The sequence below is a fragment of the Mytilus edulis genome, chromosome 10 (genome assembly GCF_963676685.1).
Source record: "Mytilus edulis chromosome 10, xbMytEdul2.2, whole genome shotgun sequence".
Lineage (NCBI taxonomy): Eukaryota > Metazoa > Mollusca > Bivalvia > Mytilida > Mytilidae > Mytilus > Mytilus edulis.
In genome coordinates, this window is record NC_092353.1 from 69,601,587 (window position 1) to 69,614,903 (window position 13,317).

The 13,317-nt window shown below is 30.4% G+C and overlaps 1 protein-coding gene across 1 annotated transcript; it reads left to right on the top strand.

Moving 5' to 3' along the window:
* The first annotated feature begins 5,048 nt into the window (after positions 1-5,048).
* On the top strand, positions 5,049-12,214 carry LOC139491772 (carbonic anhydrase 1-like). The gene is made up of 6 exons (XM_071279625.1): positions 5,049-5,219; positions 6,237-6,385; positions 7,810-7,881; positions 10,608-10,671; positions 11,192-11,349; positions 11,866-12,214. The coding sequence occupies exons 1-6, from the start codon at positions 5,078-5,080 to the stop codon at positions 12,145-12,147; spliced, it is 867 nt and encodes a 288-aa protein (XP_071135726.1). The 5' UTR covers positions 5,049-5,077; the 3' UTR covers positions 12,148-12,214.
* The last annotated feature ends 1,103 nt before the right edge of the window (positions 12,215-13,317 follow it).

Consider the following 13,317-nt stretch of genomic DNA (forward strand, 5'->3'; position numbering starts at 1 on the left):
GTATGTTACGATATTTATTCACTCTAGACACTTAAATTGTATTGTTTAAAGCACGATGCTTGGTGACATTTTTTAACAAATTAAAATTCAACTGTTAAAAGTGGAGAAATATCGTGATGCACGAGTTATAGTGGCTGAATCTGTTTCCCTTATTATTTCTAACAACCAAAGATTTCCAGTATCCAAAAATCCTTATTTAAATTTGGTTTTAATTACAGGAGTTGATATATCAATATAAGGCGGGAATGGAAAAGCACTTAGAACATCTTATCAGATGGATCTTCGTTCTCCTCATAAAGTAATGCATTATATTCACTTACTCTTTGTTGAGAAAAATAAAATATGCGTTAATTATACTAGAAGCCGTTTTATACACCTTGAATCGGTACACCGCTAGGTCTTGCGCTGTCTCGAGCGTGTCTTAGTTCCCTGGACGTTTTAAATATTGGTATAGATATTTTAATACTTTTAAAGACCGGTTATGCATGATTCAGTCCAGGTTCCAGATTACATAACGTACAAGTAACTGATCTATCTAATACTCAAGCAACATATGTCATATGTAGTGTATTATACTTTATTCAAAAGTTTGATAAAGAGTGACTGGTCTAATCTCATTTCTGTTGAGTTAACACATTTTAAAATATACAATGAGCACTTCATACACTCATGAATTGTCTGATTAAAACCCTGTATAATCTGGTGGCATCAACTGGTTACAATAATATACCAAATCAAATTCTTAAATATTCTAAAGACGGGCATACTTATATTTGTTAAGTCTAAGAGCTAAGGCATAGGTTGGACCCTAGCCTAGATTTAGACTATAACAAATTTTGTTTGGTTCATGCCTTATAGATACACAATTCCTTTAAAGTCAATATACATACATATTGACAGGGAGACAACTCTACACGAAAGACCAAATGACACAAAAAATAACAATTATAGGTCACCGTACGACCTTCAACAACGATCAAAGTCCATACCGATTCACTGTGAATATATTTTAGGTTTAGCAATGTGTAGGAATTCTTTTGTAATATGATACAGTGATTGAGGTGTTATTCGCTTTTAAAAAGACTAATCATAAACTCTTACATTGTCCACAGAATTAGCATGAGCAAGAAAGGAAAAACAAAATGATATCAATAAAACAAACACAAAAAAGTAAAGTGTTTGAAGGATCATTGGTACTAACGCGTTGTGTTATTAGAACCATTTTATGTTTGTTACTTCCTCGCAATGATTAAATAATTACAAGTAGGTATACAGATATAGGTCTGAAGTAAAACAAATTATTGAGTTTACAAAAAGTTACCTAGTGTATTAACCTACATTTAACTGGGGGAAAACATGTTCTGTATATTTTACTAGTTAGCACGTTGACATAATAGCATGACATTTTTTTTGAACTTAAAAAAACAAATTTCAGTATGTATACATAATATATTCCGTTGATAAATGGACGCGAATGGACAAGAACACGTGAAGTTATTGCACTGATAAATGACTTCAATGCCAAGCATCAAGTCCTAACCATAACAAATCAGGCAGTTAGTTCAAAGAGAAAAAGTACTCAGTGCCGATACATTTCATAAAAACAATACATAATAAAATCCACCTTGTGCACGAGAGATATTTTTTTCAAAAAATTAAGAAGCAAATACAGATTATGTGTCGAGGGAAAAGAAATAACAGTTGTTCATCAATTTGAAAATAAAAAAAGGAAAATGAGAAATTTTAACTTTATTTTCCCTCGCTTCTGCCAGTTTTACCCCAGGCGTGACAAAAAAGAGGGAACAATGACCACACGTAAGCATATAAATCATAATCATAAAAAACACGCCAAAATAGTGTGGTACAAATTATAAATAGGATAATAAAAATGATAAATTCACCTGTTAGTTAACTGTATATATTTCACGTGCATCAAACATTTGATACTGATTTATTTTTTATGAAGTTTCCACATCAAAGGGCAAACTTAATTGTTCCTCTCCAATGATCAAGATGTAACAATCGTTGTATTGAAAGTTTGAATTGCCACATTGTTTTATCTGATTGTTTTGAATCAACTTTTAATAAAGGAATGACGACATCCAAGATGTTACCTGGATTGACATCACACATATATATATCAACGTGCAGTTTGACAATTATTTATACTACAAGATAAATTTTCAAAAATTGATATCTTCGAATTTTGAACGTGGAAATGACATCGAAAGTTATGTCACTCATTTTCTGTATAGAAACAATTCTTTTGCAAGCGAATGAGGCAAATGAAGAAGTACAAGCGTTAATGCCGCCTAGAGCGATTGAAGGTAAGCTACTTAATTTGTTGAAAACTTTTAGAAGGGTAATTTAGATAAGATGTCAGTATACATATTTAGTCACTAAGATACTCACTGTATGGTTGTAGTATTTCTCCAGCTCAAAAAGATTATCCAGAATCTGCAACTTCATTGTATATCAGCAGTTAAAAGATTAAATGAATAGATATATAAAAAAAATTATCATCATAAGTAGATGTTCTTATATTTACCTTACTAATTTTCAACCATCAATATTGATGGTAACAAGAAACATCTTTTTATTTTTTTTATTCTAGGTCCTAACTGGGGATATTATCAAGGCGGTATTCGTGAGTACATCATCGTCACAGCAACTAAATAAATAACGTTTATTACTGATATTAAAATCAAAAATAAATCTGAATTCAAAATGTTTAAAAGTCGCATGTCATTATTAGTTTCTTTAAACAGAAAACATGGATTGTTATTAAATATTTTATATAAATACGTATAACTCTCCAATGTGAATTCTCCAATCCTGCGTCGAATCCAATGTTTCTTGTCACTGATTAAAACAATACGTCATAATATGATGCATTACTAAAATGTTCCTATAAAACCTTCACTTATTTTCGGATACAATTGCGAAAAACATATTGGCATGTTATGTATGTAATAAAAACACAACTTGCGATACTGTGCATATTATGCTTATTAGTAATAATATAACAAGCAAATAAATATAAAAGGAAAACAATGTTTATAAACCTTTCTTAAGTGTTTGTGCAATAAATCTCATAAATACATTCATTCATTATATGTTAATGTGCTGAAGAAAATTACCAAATGCATTCTAAAAAAATAATCTTGCATAAATTTATACTGTTGCAGCTAAGTACGTATAAATAGATTATCGAAAATCTAGTTTAATATATCAAATTTGTTTTCGAACATCTCGATCGTGAATGCAGGTAATAATACGATCGGGGGTAAAGTCGTAATCCAAACTATTTCGGTATGAATTTGATTTAAAAGCAATTTAGTAGTGTAAGAGGGCGCCAGTTTTGTATATTTTCCCGTTCCTCGCCCTTAAATAATAGTGTTAAAACTCCTTTATATTGCGAGTCCGAAAATGTTTTTTCATTAAATATTTCTTGCAATAACGTAAAAAATTCTTCTTGTATGATATTCCAAAATATTACATAAAATTCAGATATGATTCCGTCCTCAACTGGGGATTTTTTTGTTTTTATAATTTTTAGAACTGTCATTATTTCCTCCGCGGTCAAGTAATTTTTTTTATCATCGTTTAGTTTTTTTGTCGATGTGACTGGTTAAATCTTTAGCACTTTCCAAAAAGCTAAATAAATTTGAGTAGATTTTAACTTGTTCATTTAGTATTTCGTCTATATTGTATTTATAATGTCCATTATCTGTTTTTATTCGACTCCATAATTTATTTTTTCCGTTTTGCTTTTCGAGATTGAAAAAGTAGCTCGACGATTTTTGAATATTAATAAAAAAGTTAAAGAATATCAATGGAAATGTATACACAGGATTATATATACAGAAAACAGACTGCAAATAATGCATATGTCAAATGGAAAATGTCACTTATGTGAAAAAATAAATAATATTGAAACTCTCGAGCATTTATTTTATCAAGGTAACAATGTTAAACCATTGATAGAAACGGTTGTTAGAAATTTACAACTTTATAACCTTATAAGCGACGAGGTTCTCGTTGAAAATGATATTTTATTAGGAATTTGTACAGAGAATTCGAATAATACCATTATATATGCAATAATATTTTATTTCAAATGGGCTATTTGAAATATACGTAATAAATGTAAATTGAATAAAATTAAACTGAATGTGCATTCTATACAGGCTTTGCTAAAACTGCACATGAAAAACGAATTAAAACTTCTTCTGCTACGCTCGGATATAAAGTATATATGCAAAACGAAAATTAAACTCTATATATATCGAAAAAATATAGGAAGATGTATTTAGTTCTACTGCTCTAAACAAAAGGTGTGTTCGATTCCATATATACTACTATTATTGTATCTTGTGTATAAAGTAGTGAACAATATGTTATTATAACAGAAAGAAAAACAATATTTTTTTTTTGTAATTATTATTTGAATCTTTGTCTGTGCATATTAGTTACATTAGTAAATTACCACATATATTATGCTTCGTAATACATTTGTACTCACCAAATGTGCTTTATCCTTTTTTATAATCCATATATATATGTAAAAGAATACTTTCAATTTCTGTTCAATCGAATCAAAATTCTTCAATTCAAACTATAACTTATTTTTGCAATCAAACTTTTAAGTATTTCCAGTTTAAATCAACACATGTTTGTTCAGTGAACCGGATATACGATAGTGATTTTATACAGTGATGCTTATCAGGTGTGAAAATCAATTACATTGGTTATTTAAATATAGTTATGTATGTGAAACTATTGTATAAACTCATTTGATATTTTCCCTGGTCAAGTGAGGATGTCAAAATACAGTGGCCCAAAAGTATGCGACATGGGCTACTTAGGTATTTATATATATCAGGAAATGATTAAATAAAATATTTTTTATCGTTAAAAAAAAAAAAAAAAATTATAAACAAAATGTATTAAATTTTTTTAGCAATTTTACAACTTTTTTTCGTTGAAAACTTTGCAATATTATCATTTTAACTTCACAAAGTGCCATGCTTTTATCACAGCGCCACCATTTTGGTCTTGCTTAGCAGATTATGAAATGTGTGCTGGTACCATGCAGTCTCCTGTTAATATAGAAACACGTCGCGTGGTAAAAAACAACAAGATTAGTCGATTTTCTTTCTCAGAACTTCGAAAAACAACAGGAATAAAAATGGAGCTGAAAAATACTGGTCTTGCAGGTAAATGTGTTTGAACTTCATTTATTTTATATTAACGTTTAAGATACATTGCCACATTGTTTTATCTGACTAGTTTGAAAACTCATTCATCTGTTCTTCAAGTATGAAGTTACATTAATTTCGATGCCGTATTTGGTACAACGTTTTTGAATCTAGGGTCCTCAGTGCTCTTCAAATTTGAACTTTTTTCATTTGAGCGTCACTGATGATATGCAGACGAAACGCGCGTCTGGCGTATCAAATTATAAGCCTTTTATCTGTGATAACTAGTAAGGCCTCTTTCCTTTTTGATCATTTTTTTCTCCCTTAAATCTATTTTCTAATGTTAGCGTCTGTTTTATTTCACTCTAATGAATATTATTTTGTTAATTATTATCTATTATCTAATTCTAACATCTTTTTGTTCTCTGTTCCATTTCTACATCTCACTATTTTTGGTTAATTAAATTTTCATCTATTCTTATGTTTGGCTCATTATTTATATTTTGTAAATTATCTCATGCCCTACCGTACCCCATATATATTATGAGACTATTAACCGGATTTGTTATCACATAATCAACACGACGGGTGCCAAATGTGGAGCAGGATTTGCTTACCCTTTCGGAGCACCTGAGATGACCCCTAGTTTTTGGTGAGGTTCGTGTTGTTTATTCTTTAGATTTCTATATTGTGTCATGTGTACTTTGTTTGTCTGTTTGTCTTTTCCATTTCTAGCCATGACGTCGTCAGTTTATTTTCGATTTATGAGTTTGACTCTACCTTTGATAGATTTCGTCCCTCTTATATATCTTCCTTTATTTTACTATAATTTGACCGATGTACTTCTGGTTTACTTTTTGAGGTCTTCCGACTTTATTTTAACGTAATCATATATACATTGATCAAAATAAATAATGAGTTAATATGTCTTTATATAAATGTGTTTTATTTCAACAATAACTACGTTTTATTAAGTCCAATATCTTTCTACAAATATTTACATGTTATAAGTATATATATTTTATATTTTTACAGTTACAGTACAGTTTCCCGATGTTCAGCCAATAATTAAAGGTGGAGGTCTCCCGGGACCCCATCAACTTTTAGAGTTCCATTTCCATTGGGGAGATAATAGTCAAAGAGGTTCAGAGCATACAATAAATGGACAACATTCTGCTTTAGAAGTACGTATACAAGATTTATCATATTTCATTAGGTTATAATTTATCAAGGTATGTCTCTTTAATTTTTTTTATAAATACATATTGAGACTGTATCGCAAGTATGTGATATATTCAACCCAGTCTGAGAGTAGTCAGCACTTCTGTGTTGACATGAGTTATCATTGATATGTTAACAAAACATTGATTTTTTTGAAATACTAAGGCTTTTCTACCTCAGGAATATATTACCTGAGCTGCATTTAGGAAAACGTATAGGAATTTGTGGTCCTCAATGCTCTTCAACTTCGTACTTTATTTGTCCTTTTTAACATTTTTTTTATTTGAGCGTCACTGATAAGTCTTTTGTAGACGAAACGGGCGTCTAGCTTAAATATAAACTTTTAATCCTGGTATCACTTATAAGTTTATTTATAATTGGCACTTGGAAAATCACTTATTTAAATTCATATTGTAAAATAATGGGTAAATGAAAAAAAAAATATATGAGATAAATGGTATAAAAAACAAACATTCCAATGATAAAATACACACATAAAAGTAAGCAAGACAGAAATTAGTGAAATAAAGCTGACGAAAACAAAAGATTAAAAAAAAAATACAAGCAGAAGGTGCAACAACAACAATAATATGTCCTGCAAAACAAGACTTACCATGACGTAATATAATTATTCATTAAAAATTCATTAAGTTAATCTTGAATGCTTTATTGAATGGAAATTTGACAAAATGAAAACACATGTGTATTTTATCGGTGTTAATCATGTTAATAACATGTTCAAGATTTTACACGTAAAGAACAAATCGATACAAGAAAAAAATAAAATCAGGTCAGTAGAACGATTTTGATCCGTGAACTGTACATGTGAAACATAACTGATTTTGAAATATATTAATAGATGTTAATACTTAAAATTATTTAAAAGATCAAAATCACAAATATACCTAACTCCGAGGAAAATTAAAAACAAAAACGTCACTAATCAAATGACAAAATCAAGTTTTTCCATCACAAAAATAAGTAAATTGAAACAATTATGCAATATAAGCTGTTGTTTTCTTTTGTAATGTTAAATGAATTAAGTTGCATTTTGCAACAATTACAGATGCCTAATTATAACAAAAGATATATAAAGTGTATTGATTTTGAACTAAAATTACGAGACGACATTGACACAAAACAACAGCTAACAAACAGTGGTATGTTGTTTTTATTCACCCAACACTCAAAAGTATGTTTTTAACGCGATATCCCGCATCTCCCAGCTAATAATCTGTGACAGAGTCTGAAGTAAACATGTAAGTATAAATATAAATTCGGATAGTCCTTACGATTGGATTGTTAGTTATCTAACTCAAGGTATCGTGTTACTAGTAATGCATGTGATTTCAGAATAATCATAGATGTATATATGTATTTATTGTAGGCACATTTTGTGTTTGTTCCGACAAGAGATGACCCAAAACATTTTGCCGCAGTCATTGGAGTAATGATTTATGTAAGTCCCTTTTTATTTATGTTTTTACAACCTCATTATATACGGAGCCCAACACCATTTGATTATCTAGATTGTAGCATATTGTTGGTTAAATGATGAGACTCAACACCAAATAAACTTTTACCTTGCTTGTCTGTGTTTTATTTTATATTTAAGCTTCTAGACCCGACCCCGCTGAAAAATAATTAGAATTGAAACAAAAATTAAAAATCAAACGACGTACAGTACATTGAAAATAATGTTATAAAAGCTAAAAAACTAATAAATGTACCTTTATTCCATTTCATTCATATATTCAATTTGTATATCTTTAGTTTCTAAAATATTTTTTTTTTCTTATCGTTAATATATTTTTTTATTAACATTCTAGATTCTTTAATGTATCAATATGGTTATTACTCACTACCGTTATTCATCAGGTGCAATAAATTAGTAAAAATAAGTACATGATATCAAACATGTTAATTTTAAAAATGAGTTATTAAATTTAGTATTTTAAAAAGGTGACTGGAGACCATTTAATTTAAAATTAAATGTGAGACCTCTTAATTTTTTATTTTTTATTTTTTGTTTCTAAGCTAACAATTTGAAGCATTCTTAAAATAGTCATACTTTTGATCTGAGCTAACTAGTTGAAGCATCATTTCAGTCAGCTAAGAGGTATTTTTGAAAAATTAATTATGTGTTGCCATTATGTTTATGTATTTGTTGCTTTGTTGGAATGTAATATATTGTACCTTGTTTTGTGGAGAGGACTTACATAGGCTATGATAACCACACATTTACACTGTTGACTGTTTTTAAGTAAACCTCAAAATGTGATATATATCAACAAATAATGTTTATACTATAAGTTATATGGTTCGCTACTGACCCCCTACGGATCCATAGAGGGTAAGTAAACTCAATAATCGGTGAGGGCGGAGGCCGAATCCCCTATGGATTTTATTTACCCTCTATGGTCCGTAGGGGGTCAGTAGTTAACCGTATAACGAATTTATTGCACGCTGTACTTTCTTTGCTCTGCTTTGTTGAAAAATAAAAATTGAAACAACATTGATAGATGACGTCACTATTAACGCGTCTTGAACCCCCTATGAAATTAACTAACCCCCTACGGTCTCTTAGGAGGTCAGCACGTGACGACGTTAAACCAATCACAACGTGATAACTTACCTGTGGTGCGATTAAAATACACAACTTTCCTTTTTCGTCCTTTGATATCTGGTGAAAAATTGTCTCATTGACAATTATACCACATATTCTTTTCACAAAATTTAAAGTAGTTACTTCTTCAGGTAGTGACTTGACTCACAAACAATCGTATTTGTAAAAGAAAAAAAATCTGTATGTTTCATTGTCATTTACGTCACACTTAATGGTATATATCAATAGTATCCCCCTGAATTAGTATGTTACCCGGATTTTGATCAATCGATATGTGACAAATTTTAGTCTTCACCTAAGGGGATTGAATGCATAGTACCTCAACCTTCATTACCTATTGACAATATTGCCTATTGCATAGGTCTAATGGTGAGGCACAACATAAGTTTGGGCTTAATATTTATAGCATAATATAATGTATGGATACTGTTTAAATATGATTTTCATAACGGGATGAGCACACATTTAAACAGTTGACTTCTCATGTGTAATGTTTGATTTTATTTACTTCTATAAATCAGAGATAAGAAGCAAAAACAGATTTTAAAAAGAATTGTGAAATCTTCAAATTTATTAAATAGTAAAAGATGTTTTTGTTATGCTAGTTTTCGTTCAGTAATTCAATAAGTAGTTCAGTCTGTCTACCAACAGAAATATGACGTTTCAAAATTGCCCAATTATGCCTTAACGAATTTCAAACGCGCAATTTTACATTAGTAATGAAAACCTTCTTTCATTTATGGGTAGACTTTACATAGATAAATTCAGCCGTATAAGAAAAGCAAAATGAGAATGTTAAATTTGATGTATGCCTTTTTGTGCTACTTTGTTACATTCGTTGTTTATGTAGTGATATTAAGATGATAACACAATATTGACTGTTGTACCCCTATTTTTGACATTTTTACTCTTTGAGTATGTTTGTTTTGTTCATGCATCGTTGACAATGTAATGGAATTTGATGCGACTGTCATACAAGTGAGAGGTTTAGCTAGCTATAAAACCAGGTTCAATCCACCATTTTCTACATTAGAAAATGCCTGTACCAAGTCAGGAATATGACAGTTGTTATCCATTCGTTTGATGTGTTTGGACTTTTGATTTTGCCTGTTGATTTTTGATTTTCCTTTTTAAATTTTCCTCGGAGTTCAGTATTTTTGTGTTTTTACTTTTTGTTTTTTAAAAGACTTACGTCAAAGGAACTTTGATGTGTAAAAAATTGAAGATTGGAGATTATTTTCCTCTATTGACTTATATGACTTATATATCCAGTGGATTGAAAAGAAACAAAAAAATAGATATCAATGTCATTTGCTATCTAAAGTGACTCGATAATCTTCTTAGAAAAAACTTAAACTACTAAATAACCGAACTGCACGGAAAATTATAAACGGAAATTCCCTCATCAAATTGCAAAATCAATATCTCAAACATACTGAACGACTGACTTCGTACAGGCATATCCTTATATAAAAATGCTGGTTCAATCCTGTATCTAGCCAAACTCTAATTTGTAAACCTTTCTCGGTAATAAATATGATTGATTATTATCGTTACAGGCTGGAAGTTATAATCCAAATTATGAACATATAGTTTCTAAGCTTAAAGACGTAAGAAATATTGGTAAGTTTACATGAAACTACCGCTCAAAAATATAGTGACAATGAGTGAATTGGCATTTATTTATTGTTTATAGTTTTTAAAAAATAGATTTGTTCAAAGGGGTAGGAGAAGAAACGAAGGTCACTAAAAACCATGGAACACTAAATGCATTAGATAAAGTACAACCAAAGAAAGATAATAGTGAATGGACATTTATGGATCGTAAATCCATTTATAAAAACAGATTTGTTTTCAACAAGAGGTTAGGAAAAATTGCTAAGAATATAAAAACCATCAGACAAAAAACATTCCAAATGATATCTAAGCATCGTCCATAAACCAGCGAGTCTAGCTTGAATGTTTGGTGCCGAATGGGCCGCGTATAAACGTCCTTTCGCCAGCTGTTCGTATTTTGTTTTTATATTTTGTTTGGTAAATATCGATTTCTCCCTATTTTAGGCAAGTCTATTTTTTCAGTTCTTACATGCTAGAATATTGATTTGGAAAAAATCTTCCTGCACGTATTTCATTATTTTTACAGGTGACAAGACATTATTGGATAACTTTCCAATCATGGATCTGTTCCCGGAATCCACTCGCTGTTGGTACCGATACTGTGGAAGTTTAACCACACCACCATGCACAGAGACAGTTATATGGACTGTCTTTGAACAAAGCATTTGTATGTCAGAAGACCAGGTAAATTTAAATTGATATTTTAAACGAAAAAAAATACAATATGTGATCACATTACTCAGATTCTATCTATTTTACTGTATTTGAATAATAGGATATTCAACCATTCTGTAAAAAAATAAATACAACATCTACAGAGTTATTATTAATATAAACACATGTTCGTCAACTGTCTAACAGCGAGGTGAAATAAGATAGTTATGGTTACTTGTGTCATTTGGTAAAAAAAACTTTAAATCATCCACATTCACCTTTTATTTATTAGTGAATTTAAGATTAATGAATGTGTTCTAGAATCAAATGAAATACTATACTTATTACTCCAAAACAAGTGAGGTAACTCCCAGGTTTTGTTAATTGAACATCCATGGCTGCACAAAACGCAACCAAAACGAGAAAATAACACACTTAATTAACTAAATACAACAAAGCAAAATCACTATAATAGACAATAAAGTTAGGGATTGAGCTGTAACAACTAAAGATTATATTGACTCTATTGTGTGTATTTCTTTATAGATCAGTGAATTCCGGAAGTTGATGGGAGAACCAGAAGTCTTCACAGAAGAGAACAACCATATAGTTGATACATTTAGACCTGTTCAGCCATTGTTACAACGCAAGGTTTCACTAAGCTGTCCTCGTATGGGAAAGTACTATTATGGACAAAGTCATCGAAACGCAAACGAGTACGGTTGCATCAACCATGGATATGGGAAACGCAATAGTCACAAGACGTACTATAATCATTTGTCTGGGTCCAATAGCTGTCTATGGGTTGATTGGTATAAAAACGAATAGGTAAATGAGAGCTTAGCTATTACAAAATGCAATGTTGCCTAGCAATGATTAAAAAATTTCGAAATCATATTCTGTGTTGTTGTTGTTTTTTGAAGCAAGAAGAATTTTTGTTAGGCAAGCACTGCATTTTTTTTTACTATTTCAATTAGAGATCTGAACGTGGTGTGCAGAATAAAAAAAACAATGAAATATAACTAATACACAAATTGAGCAAATAAACAAATGATGGCCAATTCATAACAACATCAAAATTAGCAAAGCGATAGAGAACCAGGAAGCGAAAAAAAAAAACAGTTTTCAGATTTTCCCGTTTACCTAAATTTATACTATGAGAAAAAAGATCAATTAAGCTTATAAGTCAACTATCTATAGAACAATAGAGGATGATGTCAAAAATTAAAGGTCATGAACGGAAATCAACAAAGACTTTAATGTATACCGGAAAATAAGCTATAAAAGCCCAAATGAGATAGTATGTATACAATTCAAATGAGGAAAACAATGGCTTGAATTATAGTACAACAGATAATTGAAGAAAAACAAATCTGGTAGTCGAAAACTAACGGCCAGCACATTGGTAAATAATGGCAACAGTAGTATACCGCTGTTCAAAATTCATAAATCGATAGAGAAAAAAACAAATCCGGATTACAAACTAAAACTGAGGGAAACGTATCAAATATAAGTAAACTATATGTCGAAATTTGTCTATTTTTCTACCATTTCATATACAACTGTGTCTTTAACTTATAGTTGATATATTATGAGTTATCTACGTTCATATCCGTAGATATGGATATTTTAACACCCTGAAGTACCCCAGTACACCATGAGGCGTAGCCGAAGGGTGTACATGGTACTGAAAGGTGTTAAAATATCCATATCTACGGATATGAACGTAGATAACGAATTTATCCCCGGTCTTAGTCCGAATCGGGCGAGTTTTATGGAAATTCGGGTACAAAGTGTAACGCGAAAACAACGTTTTTTTCATTATCTAAAAAAGTTTTATTGAAATTTGGAAATTTTACATATTTTTTACGGGGTGTAGGGTACTACCTATGATGGTAGTACCCTACAGGTAGTCAAATATAAGACGTTTTTAATACGGAGACAGAGAAACTGGATTGAGTCAAATTTGGCGCTCAATGTTGTGAGCGTTACGCCATA